Source organism: Paralichthys olivaceus, chromosome 7 (assembly GCF_024713975.1).
Source record: "Paralichthys olivaceus isolate ysfri-2021 chromosome 7, ASM2471397v2, whole genome shotgun sequence".
NCBI classification, from domain to species: domain Eukaryota; kingdom Metazoa; phylum Chordata; class Actinopteri; order Pleuronectiformes; family Paralichthyidae; genus Paralichthys; species Paralichthys olivaceus.
Window position 1 is genome coordinate 25320479 of NC_091099.1, and position 16382 is coordinate 25336860.

General features: G+C 39.0%; 1 protein-coding gene across 1 annotated transcript; it reads left to right on the plus strand.

Moving 5' to 3' along the window:
- Positions 1–8823: 8823 nt before the first annotated feature.
- cpa4 (carboxypeptidase A4) lies at positions 8824–15969 on the plus strand. Its single transcript, XM_020078712.2, has 11 exons — positions 8824–9009; positions 9976–10057; positions 10832–10966; positions 11129–11227; positions 11765–11866; positions 12056–12157; positions 12602–12712; positions 13020–13110; positions 13639–13838; positions 14930–15014; positions 15702–15969. The coding sequence occupies exons 1-11, from the start codon at positions 8936–8938 to the stop codon at positions 15887–15889; spliced, it is 1269 nt and encodes a 422-aa protein (XP_019934271.1). The 5' UTR covers positions 8824–8935; the 3' UTR covers positions 15890–15969.
- The last annotated feature ends 413 nt before the right edge of the window (positions 15970–16382 follow it).

The window sequence follows — 16382 nt, forward strand, 5'->3', positions numbered from 1 at the left end:
TGTTTAGTGAAACTACAGATGTGCAGTTTTCTTTCCAGTGATTTTGTAGCCTATGGGTTTCTATCACAACAAGACTACACACTCACTTCTTCACTCAGCAGCGTTCTTTTCTCTTCACTGTATTTATCTACTCTTCTACTGCATGCAAGTTCATATCTAAGTCCAGTCTAGCACTGTTATCAATGTATTCACTGTGTGTAGAATCACCAGAAAGAGGGTTCAAGTTTGAGAAAGAGAAATGTGCTACACAGGCAATCAAAGATTGACATTTTGTCTTTTCCATTTCTTTGGCGAAAAAAGCTACATGTTAGTCTTGTCTTTTATTTTGTCATCGATATTAATGTAGTCACAGTTTCTGTTTAATGTTATTGTCACCTCATCATTGTCCTGTCTGCACTGCTGCTTACTACTCCACATCAATAAAGGAAAATAAAAACAACCCCAGGTTTCACAAAATTACTTAAAGAAAATCTACTTCTAACTAATATTACTTGACTGAATATAATAAATCTGTTGTTATCATCAGGATATGTACCACAGTCCTTTAAGATAGCCGTAATCAAACCCCTTCTCAAAAAACCCACCCTGGACCGGGAGGTTTTAGCCAACTACAGACTGACATCAAACATCCCCTTCCTGTCTAAAATCCTCGAGAAGGTTGTAGCCAATCAGTTGTGTGAGTTTCTCCAGGAAAATAATGTATATGAAGACCTTCAGTCAGGGTTTAGAGCTCATCACAGCACAGAGTCAGCCTTGGCAAAAGTCACTAATGACCTTCTAATAGCTTCAGATCAAGGGTTTGTGTCTGTTTTCGTCCTGTTAGACCTTAGTGCAGCATTCAAAACTATTGATCATTAAATTCTGTTACAGTTCATTGGCATTAAAGGAACTGCCCTAAACTGGTTTAAATCCAATTTTACAGATCTATTCCAATTTGTGCAAATTAATGATGAGTCATCTGTGTGCACCAAAGTTAAGCATGGTGTTCCACAGGGTTCTGTGCTCGGCCCAATTTTATTCTCATTATATATGCTTCCACTAGGAAACATTATCAGGACACGCTCGGTAAATTTCCACTGCTATGCGAACGACACCCAGTTATACTTATCAATAAAACCAGAACAGTGTAATCACTTAACTAAACTTCAAGCATGTCTCAAGGTCATTAAAAACCTGGATGATCTGCAATTTTATCTTATTAAACTCAGATAAAACAGAGGTTCTAATACTCTGGCCTAAACACCTTAGAAAAACATTATCTAATGATATAGCTGCACTAGATGACAATGCCCTTGCTTCTAATGAAACAGCCATGAACTTGGGAGTCATCTTTGATTCTCAATTAAAACAAATTTCAAGGACCACCTTCTTTTACTTAATGTAACATCTCAAAAATCAGACGTGTCCTGTCTCGAAAAGATGCAGGCAATTTAGTCCACACCTTTGTTACATCCAGACTTGATTATTGTAATTCCTTATTATCAGGCTCCAGCAGTAAGTCATGAAAGACCCTGCAGCTTGTCCAAAATGCTGCAGCACGTGTCCTGACTAGAACCAGGACAAGAGACCACATTTCTCCTGTATTAACTTCACTACACTGGCTTCCAGTTAAATTTAGAATAAAAATGTTAATTCTCCTCCTAACCTACAAGGCCCTTAATATATGGCACCATCATACCTTAAAGAGCTCATAGTACCATCTAAAAGTAGAGTTGGAGTCAGAGCTTTCAGCCATCAGGCTCCTCTCCTGTGGAATCATCTCCCAGTTTCAGTTCGGGAGGCAGACAACCTCTATGTTTAAGAGTAAACTTAAAACATCTCTTTTTGATAAATCTTATCAGGGCCTGTCTTAGATCTGCTCTTAGTTATGCTGCCATAGGTCTAGAATGTCGAGGGACACATGACACATGAAGCTTCTCTTTTCTCTTATCCCTCCTTATCACATCAAATAAATGAATGTCTCATCAATACATGTTACTGACTTGACTTCTTCCCCGGAGTCCCTGTGCCTTATCGTTCGTAGATCCATGGCCCTGGCTGTGGCCACATCATAGATTCTGATGATGGGTCGCGAATCAGAGATCGTGATCACAATGGCTGTCTCCTGAACATGGTGGCTGCTGATCGTGGACTTTGATTACAACAAGACTACTTGATAAACAATATGCCTACTCAGATACCTTCCATCATGCTACAAACTGTCCAATGCTGTAAATACTCTTGTTTTTCTGACGTTCTCCATTACAAGTGGCATCTATTGCACTTCTGTCCGTCCTGGGAGAGGGATCCTTCACATGTGACTATCTCTGAGGTTTCTACGTTCTTTTTCCCTGTTAAAATGGTTTTTGGTAGTTTCTCAAACACAAGTGTAAAACACAAGCCCAATATTTTTACATATATGCTTTGTAAAAACAGGAAAAACAATCTTTAAACTCTACTTTTCATCAAGCTGCCTTGTAGACAGTTTCCCCGTTCACATTGACTTTGTTAAAAATATGCAGTCAGGCGTTAACATGGATCTGTATAAAGATTACATAAGCTCTGAAACAGAACCAAGTACAGAGGAAATCCTCCATGGTGCTGTCACATTTACGTTCTCCATTTTTGGAAATTGAGCCTTGATGGAGTCGTACATCTGTGCGACATCAGTAATGCAGAGACAGGACAGGCTCTTGTTTGCTTATTTTGCATCACACAAGGACGAGCAGTGAATGTTAACTGTCCCAAGGCGCATATTTTAATGCTGAAAATCAGCGTTTTCCCTCTTTTTATGTTGTTACTTTTGCATACTCAAGATGACATGTCTCCCTGAAGACTAACTCATTACCTTTCCCTCCCTGTCAACCATCCGACCTAATAGCGAGTTGACAAACAGTCCTTTGGGCTGTTTAACCCTGTCAAGATTCCAGCGCACATTAGACTTGCTTTTACAAAATGGGCCACAAGGCTTCACAGAAACCTCTGCATCACTCCCTGCACCCAAATCTTTTTAAATGTGCATCTTACCCTTTTTATCATGACACGTATTTCTCCATCTTGGTTTGATGATGGAATGCTTTTTTCTGTCTGCTTCGTTGCATCTTAAGATTTGTTTATTACATAATAGTCTAAGAAAAGACCACAACAGCCCAGAAATGCCTCAGCTTGTGTAAAAATAGAACAGCAGGCACAAAATGATCTGGTTATATTTAGCAACACTCCCCCCTCTGCTTCTAAGAATAGCAGGAGCAATGTTTCATATTCGTCCTAAGACTATGCCTTGTGCTTGCCACGATGTTTCTGTCCCTGTTGGTTCTGAGTTGAGTGGACAGACGCTTTTTGCAGGGTTGGTTTATGTTTTTGTGCTGGCTGCAGGGTTTCTGAGGAATGTGTCATCGAAATTTTACACACCATTCCTTATCCCATTACTCACCACCACCTATTTCAGCATGTAATAGGAATCGTTGATTAGCTTATAAGGGGGAGGAGGGAAATAAAACTGGCAGAGATGACAGCTCGGAGACCCAAGTAACTCCCTGTACGGCTCAAGTGATATTAGATTCATGCTGAGCTTGTTCAAGTCTGCTTTATTGCTTCAGAGTGTCCACGCTCGATGCAGGTGGTCTTGCAGTGAGAAAAGCAAGGACCTGTGATTCCATGAGGGGCAGATTTATAAAATCTTTTTTTTTTCAGATAAAATAAAGCAGGGGCTGATAGAGCTATGAGACAATGAGGAACTACATTTCTGAAAAATAAGAACCACCTTGATTTAGCTTCATGAATCATATCATGAAATTAGATTAGAATAATCAGTATTGTAAGTCATGTCCAATTGTTGATAATTTCCTTGATATATAATGTAAAAAATAATGTCACAAGTTATAAGAGTCAAAGTTGACATATTGGCAATTCAGAAAAGGGGCCACATCCTTAGGAGGACCTGATCCACGCAGCTGACATCAGCTGCATTCTGCTTCAGCTGTGTAGACCGCATCGGCCCAACTGTAATGAGACGGTCTGGTCTTCCGTTAAAAATTCAGAATAAGCCCCAGGAGCACGGTAAACTGCAGTAAATACGATTGGCTGTTGTGATTACTTGGATGGGTATGGAAGACTAAGAACAAGACTTTCAAATGAGCTGTAGCTTAGTTTGGGTTTAGGATTAATTGATAGACTGGAGTTAAAAATAGCAGCAACTCCACCTCCTCGACCACAGTCTCTGGGAATGTGTGGGAGAATATGACTGGGAGGAGTAGATTCATTTAGGCTGACAATTTCTTTAGGACGCAGGCAGGTCTCAGTGAGGGACAATAAATCAATATTGTGATCAGAGACTGTTTCATTTACTAAAATAGCCTTCAAAAATGGAAAAAAATGGTCAAAGCTAAAGCCCAGTAGTGTTCACGAGAGTTGGAGGAGACCAAAATGCACCAAGAGGAGAGAATATTAGATTTACATTAGTCCAATGGCCAGAAACACTACTCCAAATGAACCTTAACATTGTTTTGTCTCCCAGAGGTTCGTTAGACAAAACACTGGAAATGAGTTATGTGACTTTCAGCCTGTTGTTGAATTCCTCTGCCCCCACGTGTCCAAAAAACTCAATAGATGGCTCTAAACAAGCTCTACATTTGATTTTTAATGTCAATGTTGAATCACAGTGCGATTTATAACCTGTAAGGAATGTTTGCACTGCCAAACCAACACACAATATTTCAGTTCTGTACAACTTTGAGCCTATGATAGCTCAGTGTGGGGTATTTGGTTCAGTCAAAAGTAGCTGGGTTGAGTCTCACCAAACCCACTTGACACCACTAACCACTCAGACCCTGCTCTGAACGGCAGAGAAACAAGGTCAACAAGCTTCTAGCAGCTACACAGGTAGATATTATTCTGAGGAGGGTGTTGACCAAAACAGAGCCAACAAATAATATCAGCATTTTTTAATGAATCATTTATTCAGTTTTATTTTTATAGCACCAAATCACAAAATAGAATTTCTGAAGTCAAGACGTAATAATATTAAAGAGAGAAACACAACAGTTCCCACTAGAGCAAACTGTAGGAGATGACAGGGGAGAGAAAACCTTCCAACAGAGGCAGACTCAGGGTGGGCGACCATCTGCCTCAACTGGTTGGGGCGAGAGGAGAGAAATGGTGGAGAGAGCCGAGGTGGGAGAAATGGGGGAGGGGGCTGGAACAGTTGTGTAATAGTTTTATTGAAACTGACTGAAATACAGATGTTGTTCTGTAGCTGGTGGCTTGGTAAGTTAGCTTTTGCACCTAACTCTAACACCTATGTAAGGTAAGGGTTGTTTTGATTCATCTGAAGTATCAAAGCCCCAAATTCCTTTAAACGCTGTCTTCTACTTCAAATTTTATGGCTTCATGTTATTGTTTTGTGATGTATCAGTGGCTCAACACAAATGTTAACATATGAATGTTTATATCATGTCAGCTTTGCTAATATTATTTGTCAGCAATCAAATATTTTTTACAGAGACTGAATCAGAGCACCTTTCTAGACCCAGTCCACATTAAGTATTCAGTACAAGACACACAGGCAGCACTTGTGTGCTAAATAGGTCAGAAAGTTTAGCGGCGCCTCTCAATGCATTTCAAATCAGAGGTCTGACACTTTTTCACCAGCAGAGAAACTGTCACTTTCTCAGTCTCACTCCCACCTGCTGTTAAGTTTGAACTCTATCTCAATAAAGGAGCTTGTTGGACGTCAGACTGATCTCCAACAGTGTAAACGAATCAGACCTTATTATATACCTATATTTTTCCTCACAATGGAAGTCACAGATGACCCACTTCTCCCTGCTTCAATCACCTGACCACCACTAAGGTCACGTGAGGGAGATGTGCTCAGGTGACATGAAATCATGCAGCGCATGGCTTCATGTCAGAAACGCTGGAATGATAACTGTAATCATCTTTCCTCTGCCGTACTGCAGCGTGTGAGAAAATATCAACAACACAGATTTTAAAAAAACACATCTCGTCCTGGCAAATTCTCTGAAATATCTACACATATGCTATGTGCAAAATGAGAGGAACAAGTTAGTATAAATGATTAATGGTCAATTTACTAGTGGGCCTCTGAAATATTGAGAGGGAGCTCAGCCATGAAATGCAATGTAAATGGATCTATTTATAGTGCAGCAGAGGAAGTCATGTGGAACAAGCTAGTCGGAGGTGCCTTGTTCATATAGCTTTTAGAGGCAAATGACACGGGAGGAAAGAGGGAGGAAAAACACACACATTTGCATGTAAAGTCACTTTTTATGGGGACATTAAACTTTTAAAGTCACGCAGCAGGAGCAGCAATAAATAATTTCCACATTGAGAAAAATGGAAAGCCCCAGCTCAGCTCCCACGTCCCCTGTAGCCTTCCACATCTATTAAAGCCCCTTCTCCCACTTTGTCTCGAGGGGTTGTTTTGGAGTGAAAAGGAAGAGAAGTGACATGTTAAAACCTGTTTTTATTAATTCTGAGGAGAGGGGGAGGCTTTGGCAGGATTTGTCACAGCTAGCACCTGATAGGAGCATGGAGGCTGTGAGATGCACTCTTTAATATCAACCAGCGGATATCTGAATGAATAATGTGACACAAACCTTAGGTCCCCCTGCGAACAGTAATAAAATATGATTGTGTTTGCTTGATAAAGCATGATTATGATTATGGAGATGCTGGGAGGAGATTACATACCAGGTGCTTACGGGGCTTTTTTTACCTGACAGTGTGACAGATTCTCTGTCACACATGAGCTGCACAGACCCACCATCACTGTTCTCAACACCTGTGCTCCTCTACTATAACATGTTCATATTTTATGACATTATCATCATGTGCTGGGAGCTTGTTCACAACAAGAGTATGACCATTTTGTTGGTGGAAAGAACTGTGTTTAGAATGTACATATATTATATATGGATGTTAATATTCAGTATAGTAAGTATGTTGTGTTTGAAAGGTTTGTGACTCACCTCTGGTCAAGTCTGCCATAGTGAACATTTATATACTTTTAATAATGGCATAGGTGATGTGTAGGATTTTTCATCAAAGTCATACAAATGGGAAAATTGCTGATCATAAACAAGATGATATGTTTAAACATCTTATTTTGTCCAATCAACCATCCAAAACCCTAAAATATTAATTTCACAATCATACACAACAGAGAAGCAAAACTGTTCTTATTTATTCTTGTTCTCATTCTCACTATTATTCTTGTAATTATCCTTATTCTTAATCAATATGCTACCTACTTTGATGTTTTTGATTAAAAGGGAATCAAAACAAGTGATCCATTTTCAAAACGAGCTCTAGTGATACTGCAGTTTTATAAGATGCCGTCACTCATCCATACTCATCAACTCTAACATTGACACAGATCAATACATCTAAACTAGATGTCACTCACTGCAGACAAAAATGGGAAATAATTTTTCCTGTGCTGTAACAGAAATGTGATGGTGCACTGCCACCTACTGGTTTTTGTGAGCACCTGCAAGTATTTCTTGCAATCGTCGAACATCTTCTCATTTTGGTCTGTATTTATATAGAGCTTTTCTAGTCTTGATGACTACTCAAAGCACTTTACACACCCATTCATACAGTGCATCTATTGGCAGCACTTTTGGTTCTATGAGGGGCAATTTGGGGTTCAGCATCTTGCCCAAGGACACTTCAGCATGCAGATGGGGAAGACTGGGGATCAACTGCTGACCTTCTAGTTGGAGGATGACCGCTCTACCCCTCAGCCACAGCACACCTGAACATTACGGCCATATGCTATTGAGGAAAATCTCATTTTAATTCAATGGGCATTATCTCTTCTGGTTTCAGGCTTTTCAACCAGATTTTGGAAAATGATTTACTCTCATTCGGCCCCGAGGTCTGACCTCACAGTCAGACCTCGGGGCCACTGCTGTTTGACAGGGTTGAGGTCATCTTGTCAAGTTCTGAATCACCTAGCTGTGAAACAATGTCTTTATGTCCCTGGCTGTGTGAGTGTTGACAGTAGAAATAGAAAAGTGTCTTCACTTGCTGACCTTGGTGAAGCAATATTTGGGGGCGTATTCTTTAGAGACAGGGACAGTGTATAAAAGGGTTTGAGGAATTGTACTTGTAGGACATATTTTGTGGTTGTGGATGTTTTTTCTCCTCATCTCAGGGCAGTGCATTGGTCAGAGGTGCAAAATTAGCCCACAGGCATTCTTTTTCACCAGAAGTCCTCTCTTGAGGTCTTGCCCGATGTTGGTTCAAGTGATCAGGGAGAAGTATACGGCAGAGCAGAAATCGACCTGATACTGACTGAGCCATCAACACACTGTCCTCCCTCTCAGAAGTAACCACTCTGTTGGGACAGGACAGGCATGCTCATACATGCAAATGCTTTCCTGTTTCCGTTCCTCCAATATAATAGAGGACACAAAACTATTGAAAAACTACAGATTTAACTAAACTTAATAGAAACTGCAGCCTGTCACCACAATCCAAGCCATAAATCCGATGACTTCAAATTTTAGGATTAAATCATAGATTATATTTAATGGATTTAACACAGAGATAATCAGCTAATGCATATTATATTAACTTAATTGACCAGGAGTCTATGGGCTGACCCCCAAATGTGAATTGTCTGGTTTCTCCATCACCTTGAACACACACAGCCCTGTAATACTCAGATTTATTGCATCAGAGTTCACTAGAGTCAATAGAATATCTGGGGAAAGTGCCACTATCAGCAGCTGAGCACTGGGCAGATTAGACAAAGCTCATTCAGCACATTTGTCCCTCAAAATAGCTTTTTTTCCACACAGGGGATGTGTCATCAGCTGCAGAGGGGAGTAATTCTGTTCTGCATCATGGGAACAGTCCACCTGTCTGCTGGTGATATTAAGAGACGAGTAGGTCTGATGCCCGAACACACTTGTGGTCTGGACACATGGGCGAAATGAGAGGTCTCGGGTTGGTGTTGTTGCTTGTGGCTGCAGCTGCAGCTGAGAGGGTTTTCACTGGGTGAGTTTATCTGTGAACACTGCATGAATGAATGATCATAGGTTTTATTCTATGGTAGTTAATTTTCTTCACCTCAACATTTGAATTCTAAGCTTTGCTGGCACAGAGCTCATAAAAGTTCTTACTTTATGTGGCCATTGATATTTAAAGCTTGGCAGGGCTTTGAATATTTCTCCCTGTCAGTTAACCTTTCGTTTCTTTTCCTATTAATCTAAATACTAATATGTTATTGATAAGATAAAGGATACTCCAATCAACATGTGGCACTTAACAACACTTTCCATTTGTCAGAAAATAAATTTTACTAAAATGTTATATGAGCAACTTTGCTGATGCTTAATAGAAATTAAAAAAGAAAATGCACAGTAAAACATATGTGTTTCTGCAAATAAAAGAACTAGTATTACAGAGATAAAGTTAGAGCATTAATTATAAGAATACACTTTCAGAAGCCATTAACTCTTTCTGCAAACTGATTTACAATAAGAAGATTCAGTCTTAGCTATTAAATAAAAGTGAAGAGAATTGGTTTCTTGTCAGCTACAGGATTGATTTTAAAATTCTTATATTTGTGTACAAGGCACTAATGGTCTCGCCCCATCCTTTTTGTCTCGTTATTAATTTTCACTGTTATTTTCGTGTTACTTTATTCAACAATGTTGTGTTTAAACTGCTGAATAGACGAAGATGAAGTTTATTAGATGATGCTCCCTCCCTGTTCAGCATGGAAAATAAACCCATTGGTTATCAATGGGTAAAACATGATTACTTTCAGAGGTAGATTAAGTCATGATTATACTCTTGAGTCGGAGCACAAGTGGTTCTGCACAATCTGAGCAAAGCAATGAATTAAATATCAGCCTTAATGTTGAACTCAGTAAACTGTCATAACTAAGCATCGTGCAAAAACATATACATAATTTAATATATAATAATAATGTTTACACTGAATTGATTTTCTTCCAGAGATCAGGTTATAAGAATCAATGTGCAGTCGGAGGAAGATCTCCAACTCCTGCGGGTCATGGAGACCCAAGAGGAGTGGGAGGTATGCACATTCACACACACACACACACACACACACACACACACACACACACACACACACACACACACACACACATATACGTACTGCAAACACCTACGCTCAGGTTTTCTCAGCTGCTTGTGCCAAACTTCTGTTTTCCCACAAAATGTCAAAAGAGCTGAAGGCAAAAACCAAGTTCAGCTTGACATAATCCTCTTGAGAGTTTCTGTCTGTTGAAGGTTAACAGAGTCATGCTGCTCTCAGACAGTCAGAAACTCTCAGAGACCTGTTCGCTGCTGACTGTTAACTATTGCTATTTATTAAATGTTTTGAGAGCATATAAGTTTAATGTGGATTCAGAAGCAAGCAAATATAGTAAATATATCATGCATAAAGAACAGCAACTGATTCTGAATTCAGAAAATGTTTGTTTTAGTTGACTTGAACTCTGATTTAATCATTTAAATATGATATCTAGTGATATCTAACTTAATTCGAATGAATAACATGACTCATATCAATCTAAATCCCACTATAGACAGAAATTCTCTGTTGAAGCTTTGACTCAAGAATTTGTCAAACTTCTGTAATATCTCAGATTGGATTTTAAAAATGTATTGAGATGTTCTTGACCTTGATCAAGATTATAATATAATAACTTTATTCACCATTTGCCAGTCCATGCTCACTAGATCTATTTGAGAAATTTAAAAAAACAACAACATTCTGCTCAGTACACTTCAAGCCAGTACTTTCGTGGTGTCCAGTCTGATTCCCTATTGTCTGTCTGACCAGCTGGACTTTTGGCTCCACCCAGTCACCACTGAGCTTCCTGTCGACATCCGAGTGCCACGCTCCAGTTTGAGCTCCGTGAAGGAGTACCTCCATGCCCATGCCATCGCTTTCACTGTCGTGATGGAAAACCTGCAGGTTTGTAATTTGCACACGGTCATACTTCTACCTTTGTCAGAATGGTTCAGGGGAATTACCGGTGCTATCTTGTGGCTTATTGTCTCCAAGGTTTTGGTTTGACCCTGAGAATGAAGTGATTATGATGCTGATTTTTTAAAATATCATACATAACACGTTCAGGAGGTTCTTGATGAGGAGAAAGCTGAGATGGAGATGAACCAGATGCAGGAGCGCAGCACCAGGAGCTTCAACTTTGGAGCCTATCATCCTCTTGAGACAGTAGGTTATAACTTACTAGTATATTGTATTATATACTATGATAATTTACTTTATTTAATTTTATTTTTCTGGTCTAGTCTTGTCTAGTCGAGTCAGATCTTTGGTACTTATCTTTTGCTTTTTAATAATCATTGTGATCCTACATTCTGTTCATTAATTGTTAATTTATTATCTTAGGCATTTTTGAGCACAGTATGGTGTAAATACAGGCTACCAGTCAAGTAAGTGTTTATTAGTCATGTTTAGTTTCTGTCGTTTATATACTTCAAGTCTATGAAAGGAATATTTGTGACAGTGAATATGTACGTATGCTGTTACTCATCAGGAAGATAATATACAGTCTTAATGAATAATTTAAATGAATGAAGAGAATTAAAACATCATAAAAATATACAACCCTATATTTTCATTTCACCTGTAAAACAATGGCCCACCCCCAGTGAACAGAACTGAACTTTACTGACCCTTGCCCTAAGTACAATGTTTTCTTATTTCACGTTTGGCTGTATTTTAATTCTTGAACTACCTCCCTCACAGATCTACAGCTGGATGGACACGCTGGTGGCTCAGTACCCTCACCTGGTCACCAAAGAGGAAATTGGGAGATCCTATGAGAACAGGCCCATGTATGTGCTCAAGGTAAGATAATAATAATAATAATACCTCACACAACGACAATTATTACATTTAATTGTTTGTAGCTGCATGTCTGTGTTTTTTCATTATAACAAATGTGTTTAAGAACAACCAAATAATCTAATATCGGAAAGTCAATGTTGCTCACAGTCAATACAATGGGATTTTGATCTGTATTTACTTTGTGTTTAGTTCAGCACTGGAGGCAACAAGCGTCCTGCTATCTGGATTGATTTGGGAATCCACTCCAGGGAATGGGTGTCGCAGGCCACCGGAGTGTGGACAGCCAACAAGGTAGGACACGTCAGCAGGATGAAATTATGTTGTTGAACTGATTTGTGCTTGATAGAATAAATACACCAGAAGAAAACGGGCTATACAGATACAGTTATAATATGATAAATATAGTTGAAATGATTTATACATTTACAAAAAATACTTTTTGACAGCTGATTAATTGTTTGTGTTATTTTCATTAACTTGTATTATTTATTATACATATATATTGGCAACCATAATAATGATTGTACTTTATAATTATATGTAAGTTAATAAATTGACTAACTTAGTGCATTTGACTTTATATTTCTCCTCAGTAGCTTATTGATAATAATCTTAGTTTCCTTCTCTGCTGCACACACTGCTGCAGTCGCAGAAAATGCTGAAGATATCAACGTTTTTTTTTCTGTTTTTGAGAATATCGTGCCTGAAAAATCTGTGCCCTGTGTTTTTGCTCAGATTGCCAGTGACTACAACACAGATGCTTCCCTCACCTCCCTCCTGAACACCATGGATATTTACATGCTGATCCTGACCAACCCTGACGGCTACGCTTACACCCACAGCAACGTATGTCACCAGCACTCAACACTCAAGACTGTGTTAAACTTGTATAAGCTGCATCATCTTTGCTCTGGCTTTGGTTTTTGTGTAGGGTGGCCATTTTGAGAGGGACACATGATAACAATCAGAGCAATCTACCTTTGCAGTTTTCTCAAGAAGCAGAACTTGACCTATATTGTTCATATTCATGAAATTACAGGATAAGGACCTGAAGGACACGTAACTCACCCGACCATGTAAAAATGCAGTTTAAATCGTAGCAAAAAAAAACGAAAATGGTGATAGATACTAACTGAAGCTGTCTGACGTACAGGACCGTATGTGGCGTAAGACCCGCTCCAAGAACCCAGGCTCTGTGTGCCGTGGAGTCGACCCCAACAGGAACTGGGATGCTGGATTTGCGGGTTAGTACAGAAAAACTACAGTAAAAAACATGGCAGCCTCCGTAGAGAGGACCCCCTCGATGTAAATATAAAGTATTTAAATATAAAGGGTCTTTTCTGGGGTAAAGAAAACTACAATTTAGATGAAACCAGCTAGTGAAATCACATCTTGAGGATTATTCTACATTAAATTTCTGCCAATAGATCCCTTTCACCTAAATCTCACACACTGGACATTTAAGTGATGTCAGAAGAAAGGGCAGAGTATTAGAAACACATGAATTAAATTTTATGTATCAGAATTAGTCAGTTAGTGGTGGCGGTGATGACAATGTCAACAAAAACACAACATTACAGGCATGATAAAAAAAGACTTTGTGGTAGAATGGAACCTTGTATGGAATTGCATTAGATGTTATTAGATAAACAGGTACGTGATAGACTGTGAAACTCCAACTCTTGAATCGCTCATGAAATCCTGCTGACTTCTCCCTTTCTTCTGCACTTTTAGTCATCATGATCCTTCTCCATCTCAACTCTTCCCTCCAGGTCCTGGTGCCAGTAAGAATCCCTGCTCCGATTCCTACCACGGCCCCTCGGCTCACTCCGAGATCGAGATACAGAACGTGGTGAACCTGATCAAGAGCCACGGCAACTTCAAGTCCTTCATCTCCGTCCACGCCTACTCCCAGCTGCTCATGTACCCCTACGGTTATAACTGTAGAGACGTGCCCCATCAGCAGGAGCTGGTAAGAGAGACGAAAATAGCAGATAAGGGAGGGTCAGACCAACAAGACTTCTAAATGAGAGGATGTAGGATATTGAAAAATGCCCTGTTCTTTTGCCCCTAGCTATAGAACTGGGGATTACAGTTTATTTCCTTATTAAAGTTTTATGTGTGATTCAAATTTAACTTATTCGCTCTGGGGTTGATAAATTATAAACTCATTATAATACCTATGAATAACTATCTCCTTTAAGTACGCCTGGTTCACTTTCCTCAGCCATATTCTGCCTCATGTTTTCACAGTTGTAAAAATGAATGCCCCCACTGTCCTGCAGATAACCATATGTTATGAAGGCCTTGTTTTTTTGGAATATTCAAATTGATTACCTCTACCATGGAGGTTATGTGTTGACCCCTGTCTGTCTGGACAAGAAAGAACCCATAAAATGTCAGTGTAAATCCAGTCATTTTATTATTATATCACATTATGAGATTGGCTGTTTTTTCAACATTTTCACAATGTTTCCAGGGAATCATATGTGGACCACAGCTGAATAAATTCTTGCATATTTAGGTGACCGATGTCTATAACAGCCTGAAATTTGGTGCAGCTTGGTTAAATTTAAGTAGACTGTTGGGCCTTGGTGGAGGTGGTTTGAAATCCAAATCCAATGGGTTCTCTATAAATGCATCTCAGTCTGGACGCTCTGGCTGCTCTAATCAGATTTCGAAGTGTCTTTTGGGGGCGACACACAAGAACAACGTTAAAATCAGAATGATGGTGGTTGCATAGCTACTGAAAGTCATTGCTACAGGAACCCATGCACATGAGTTGGTGCTGTCTTAACACACCAATCTGATCAATTGTAAATTACAGTGGGGACAGTGTGTTTTGAAAACAAATCTTATTTGCCTGCAGTCTGAACAAAGCTCTTTTTGAGACAAAAGTTAAAATATGTCTATCTACAGCCTTGAAAGTTTCCAAGGTTGTCTCATTAATCTCTTCTCTCCAGGGCTTTTCCATTTGACTGAGATATTTCTTTCTCTTTCTGTCCCACTGTTATCTGTGGCCATTACCTCACTTCAGTATGATGTGCTGTGTTCTTCCTGTAGGACACTATTGGCCGAACTGCAGTGGAGAAACTCGCTGTTCTTTACGGCACCAGGTACAAAGTGGGAAGCATCTGCAAAATCATCTGTGAGTAACTCTGTAATCCTTGCTTTACCATGTTATGTGAGCTCAAATTCATAAGTTATAAACCTTACAGTAAGTTGATGTAGTACCATATTTTAGTTTTTGGACAACTACAATAATTAACTGTGGACCTAAAAGTAGCCCCGTCACAGGAAGAACATTTACATACAAATAACCAGCCTTTAGAAAATGATGCGCTTCTCTAAAGTATATAAACTAAGCAACAGTATGAATAGAAGTTAAAATTCCACATAGCACATCAACATTAATAAAACAGTCATATGGTTACTTACATTTTCTATTCTTCAGTATTCTTACTTAGCTTATGTAAAAGATTTGGACATTCCACATATAAATAATAAATTGACCGCTTCAATCGTATACTTTTTACTATTATTGATTATAATGTATTCACAAGTAGTGAGTCGTGACTTCGAAAATTTTACATGCAAATGACATATATAGTATTATCTATGTAAATAATGATAAATTGACAGTTTTAAGTACTGTGGAAAGACTTTTCTTGAAGCTGAAACAAAAAAACATCTTGATTAATTAATCAAACCTCAACTAAACAAAATAATGAAACAACATTCATATGCCTGACTAATATCAGTATTAATATTGATACACGCATTGCCTCCATTAACACTATTAATATGACTATGATGTGTCTTCCTCTCTGCACAGATCAAGCCAGTGGTGGCAGCATTGACTGGTCCTACAATCTGGGCATCAAATACTCCTTTGCCTTTGAGCTGAGGGACACGGGTCGCTTTGGTTTCCTGCTGCCGGCCAATCAGATCATTCCCACCGCCACCGAGACCTGGCAGGCCCTGAAATATATCATGGTATATGTCCGTGACCATCCTTATTAATGGCTACTGTATGAACATGGATAGAGCATACTTCATTACTCACTTCAAGACTGACCAATAAAGTAACAAATACAGCATCATTTTTGTGTCTGCGTCAATCTACATTGAAAATGACCACCTTACTTTTATTTGACTTTCTTGAGATTTGACTTGATATCCAGAGAAACACTGCACACTTCTTTAATCCTCCTTTAAATTATATTTCTGCTCCGTCCATTTTAATATTTCATGGAAAATGTTTGACATTTCAGATATTATAGATCAGTTATTTGCTCAAACATGAGTTTTGTCCTAAAAAAGAACCGAATTGGATTAAATGGGTCAGGTCTTGAAATAAAGGCCTTAACTGGCATTCTACTTCACAGTCAGGACCTGACTTGAAAGAGTGGATATTTGGATATAAACATTTGCCTCTGACATACAAAAGCAAACCTGCCTTACATGTTCACTGTCATTTTGACTGTGTTAGCCACATAAGTCAAAACCAAAGCTA

Excerpts from the sequence above, each read along its gene's own strand:
- cpa4 (XM_020078712.2), top strand. The coding sequence starts at position 8,936 with ATGGGCGAAATGAGAGGTCTCGGGTTGGTGTTGTTGCTTGTGGCTGCA. Across the intron at positions 10,058-10,831 it reads AGACCCAAGAGGAGTGGGAG|CTGGACTTTTGGCTCCACCC; the intron begins GTATGCACATTC and ends CTGTCTGACCAG. Across the intron at positions 12,713-13,019 it reads ACGCTTACACCCACAGCAAC|GACCGTATGTGGCGTAAGAC; the intron begins GTATGTCACCAG and ends TCTGACGTACAG.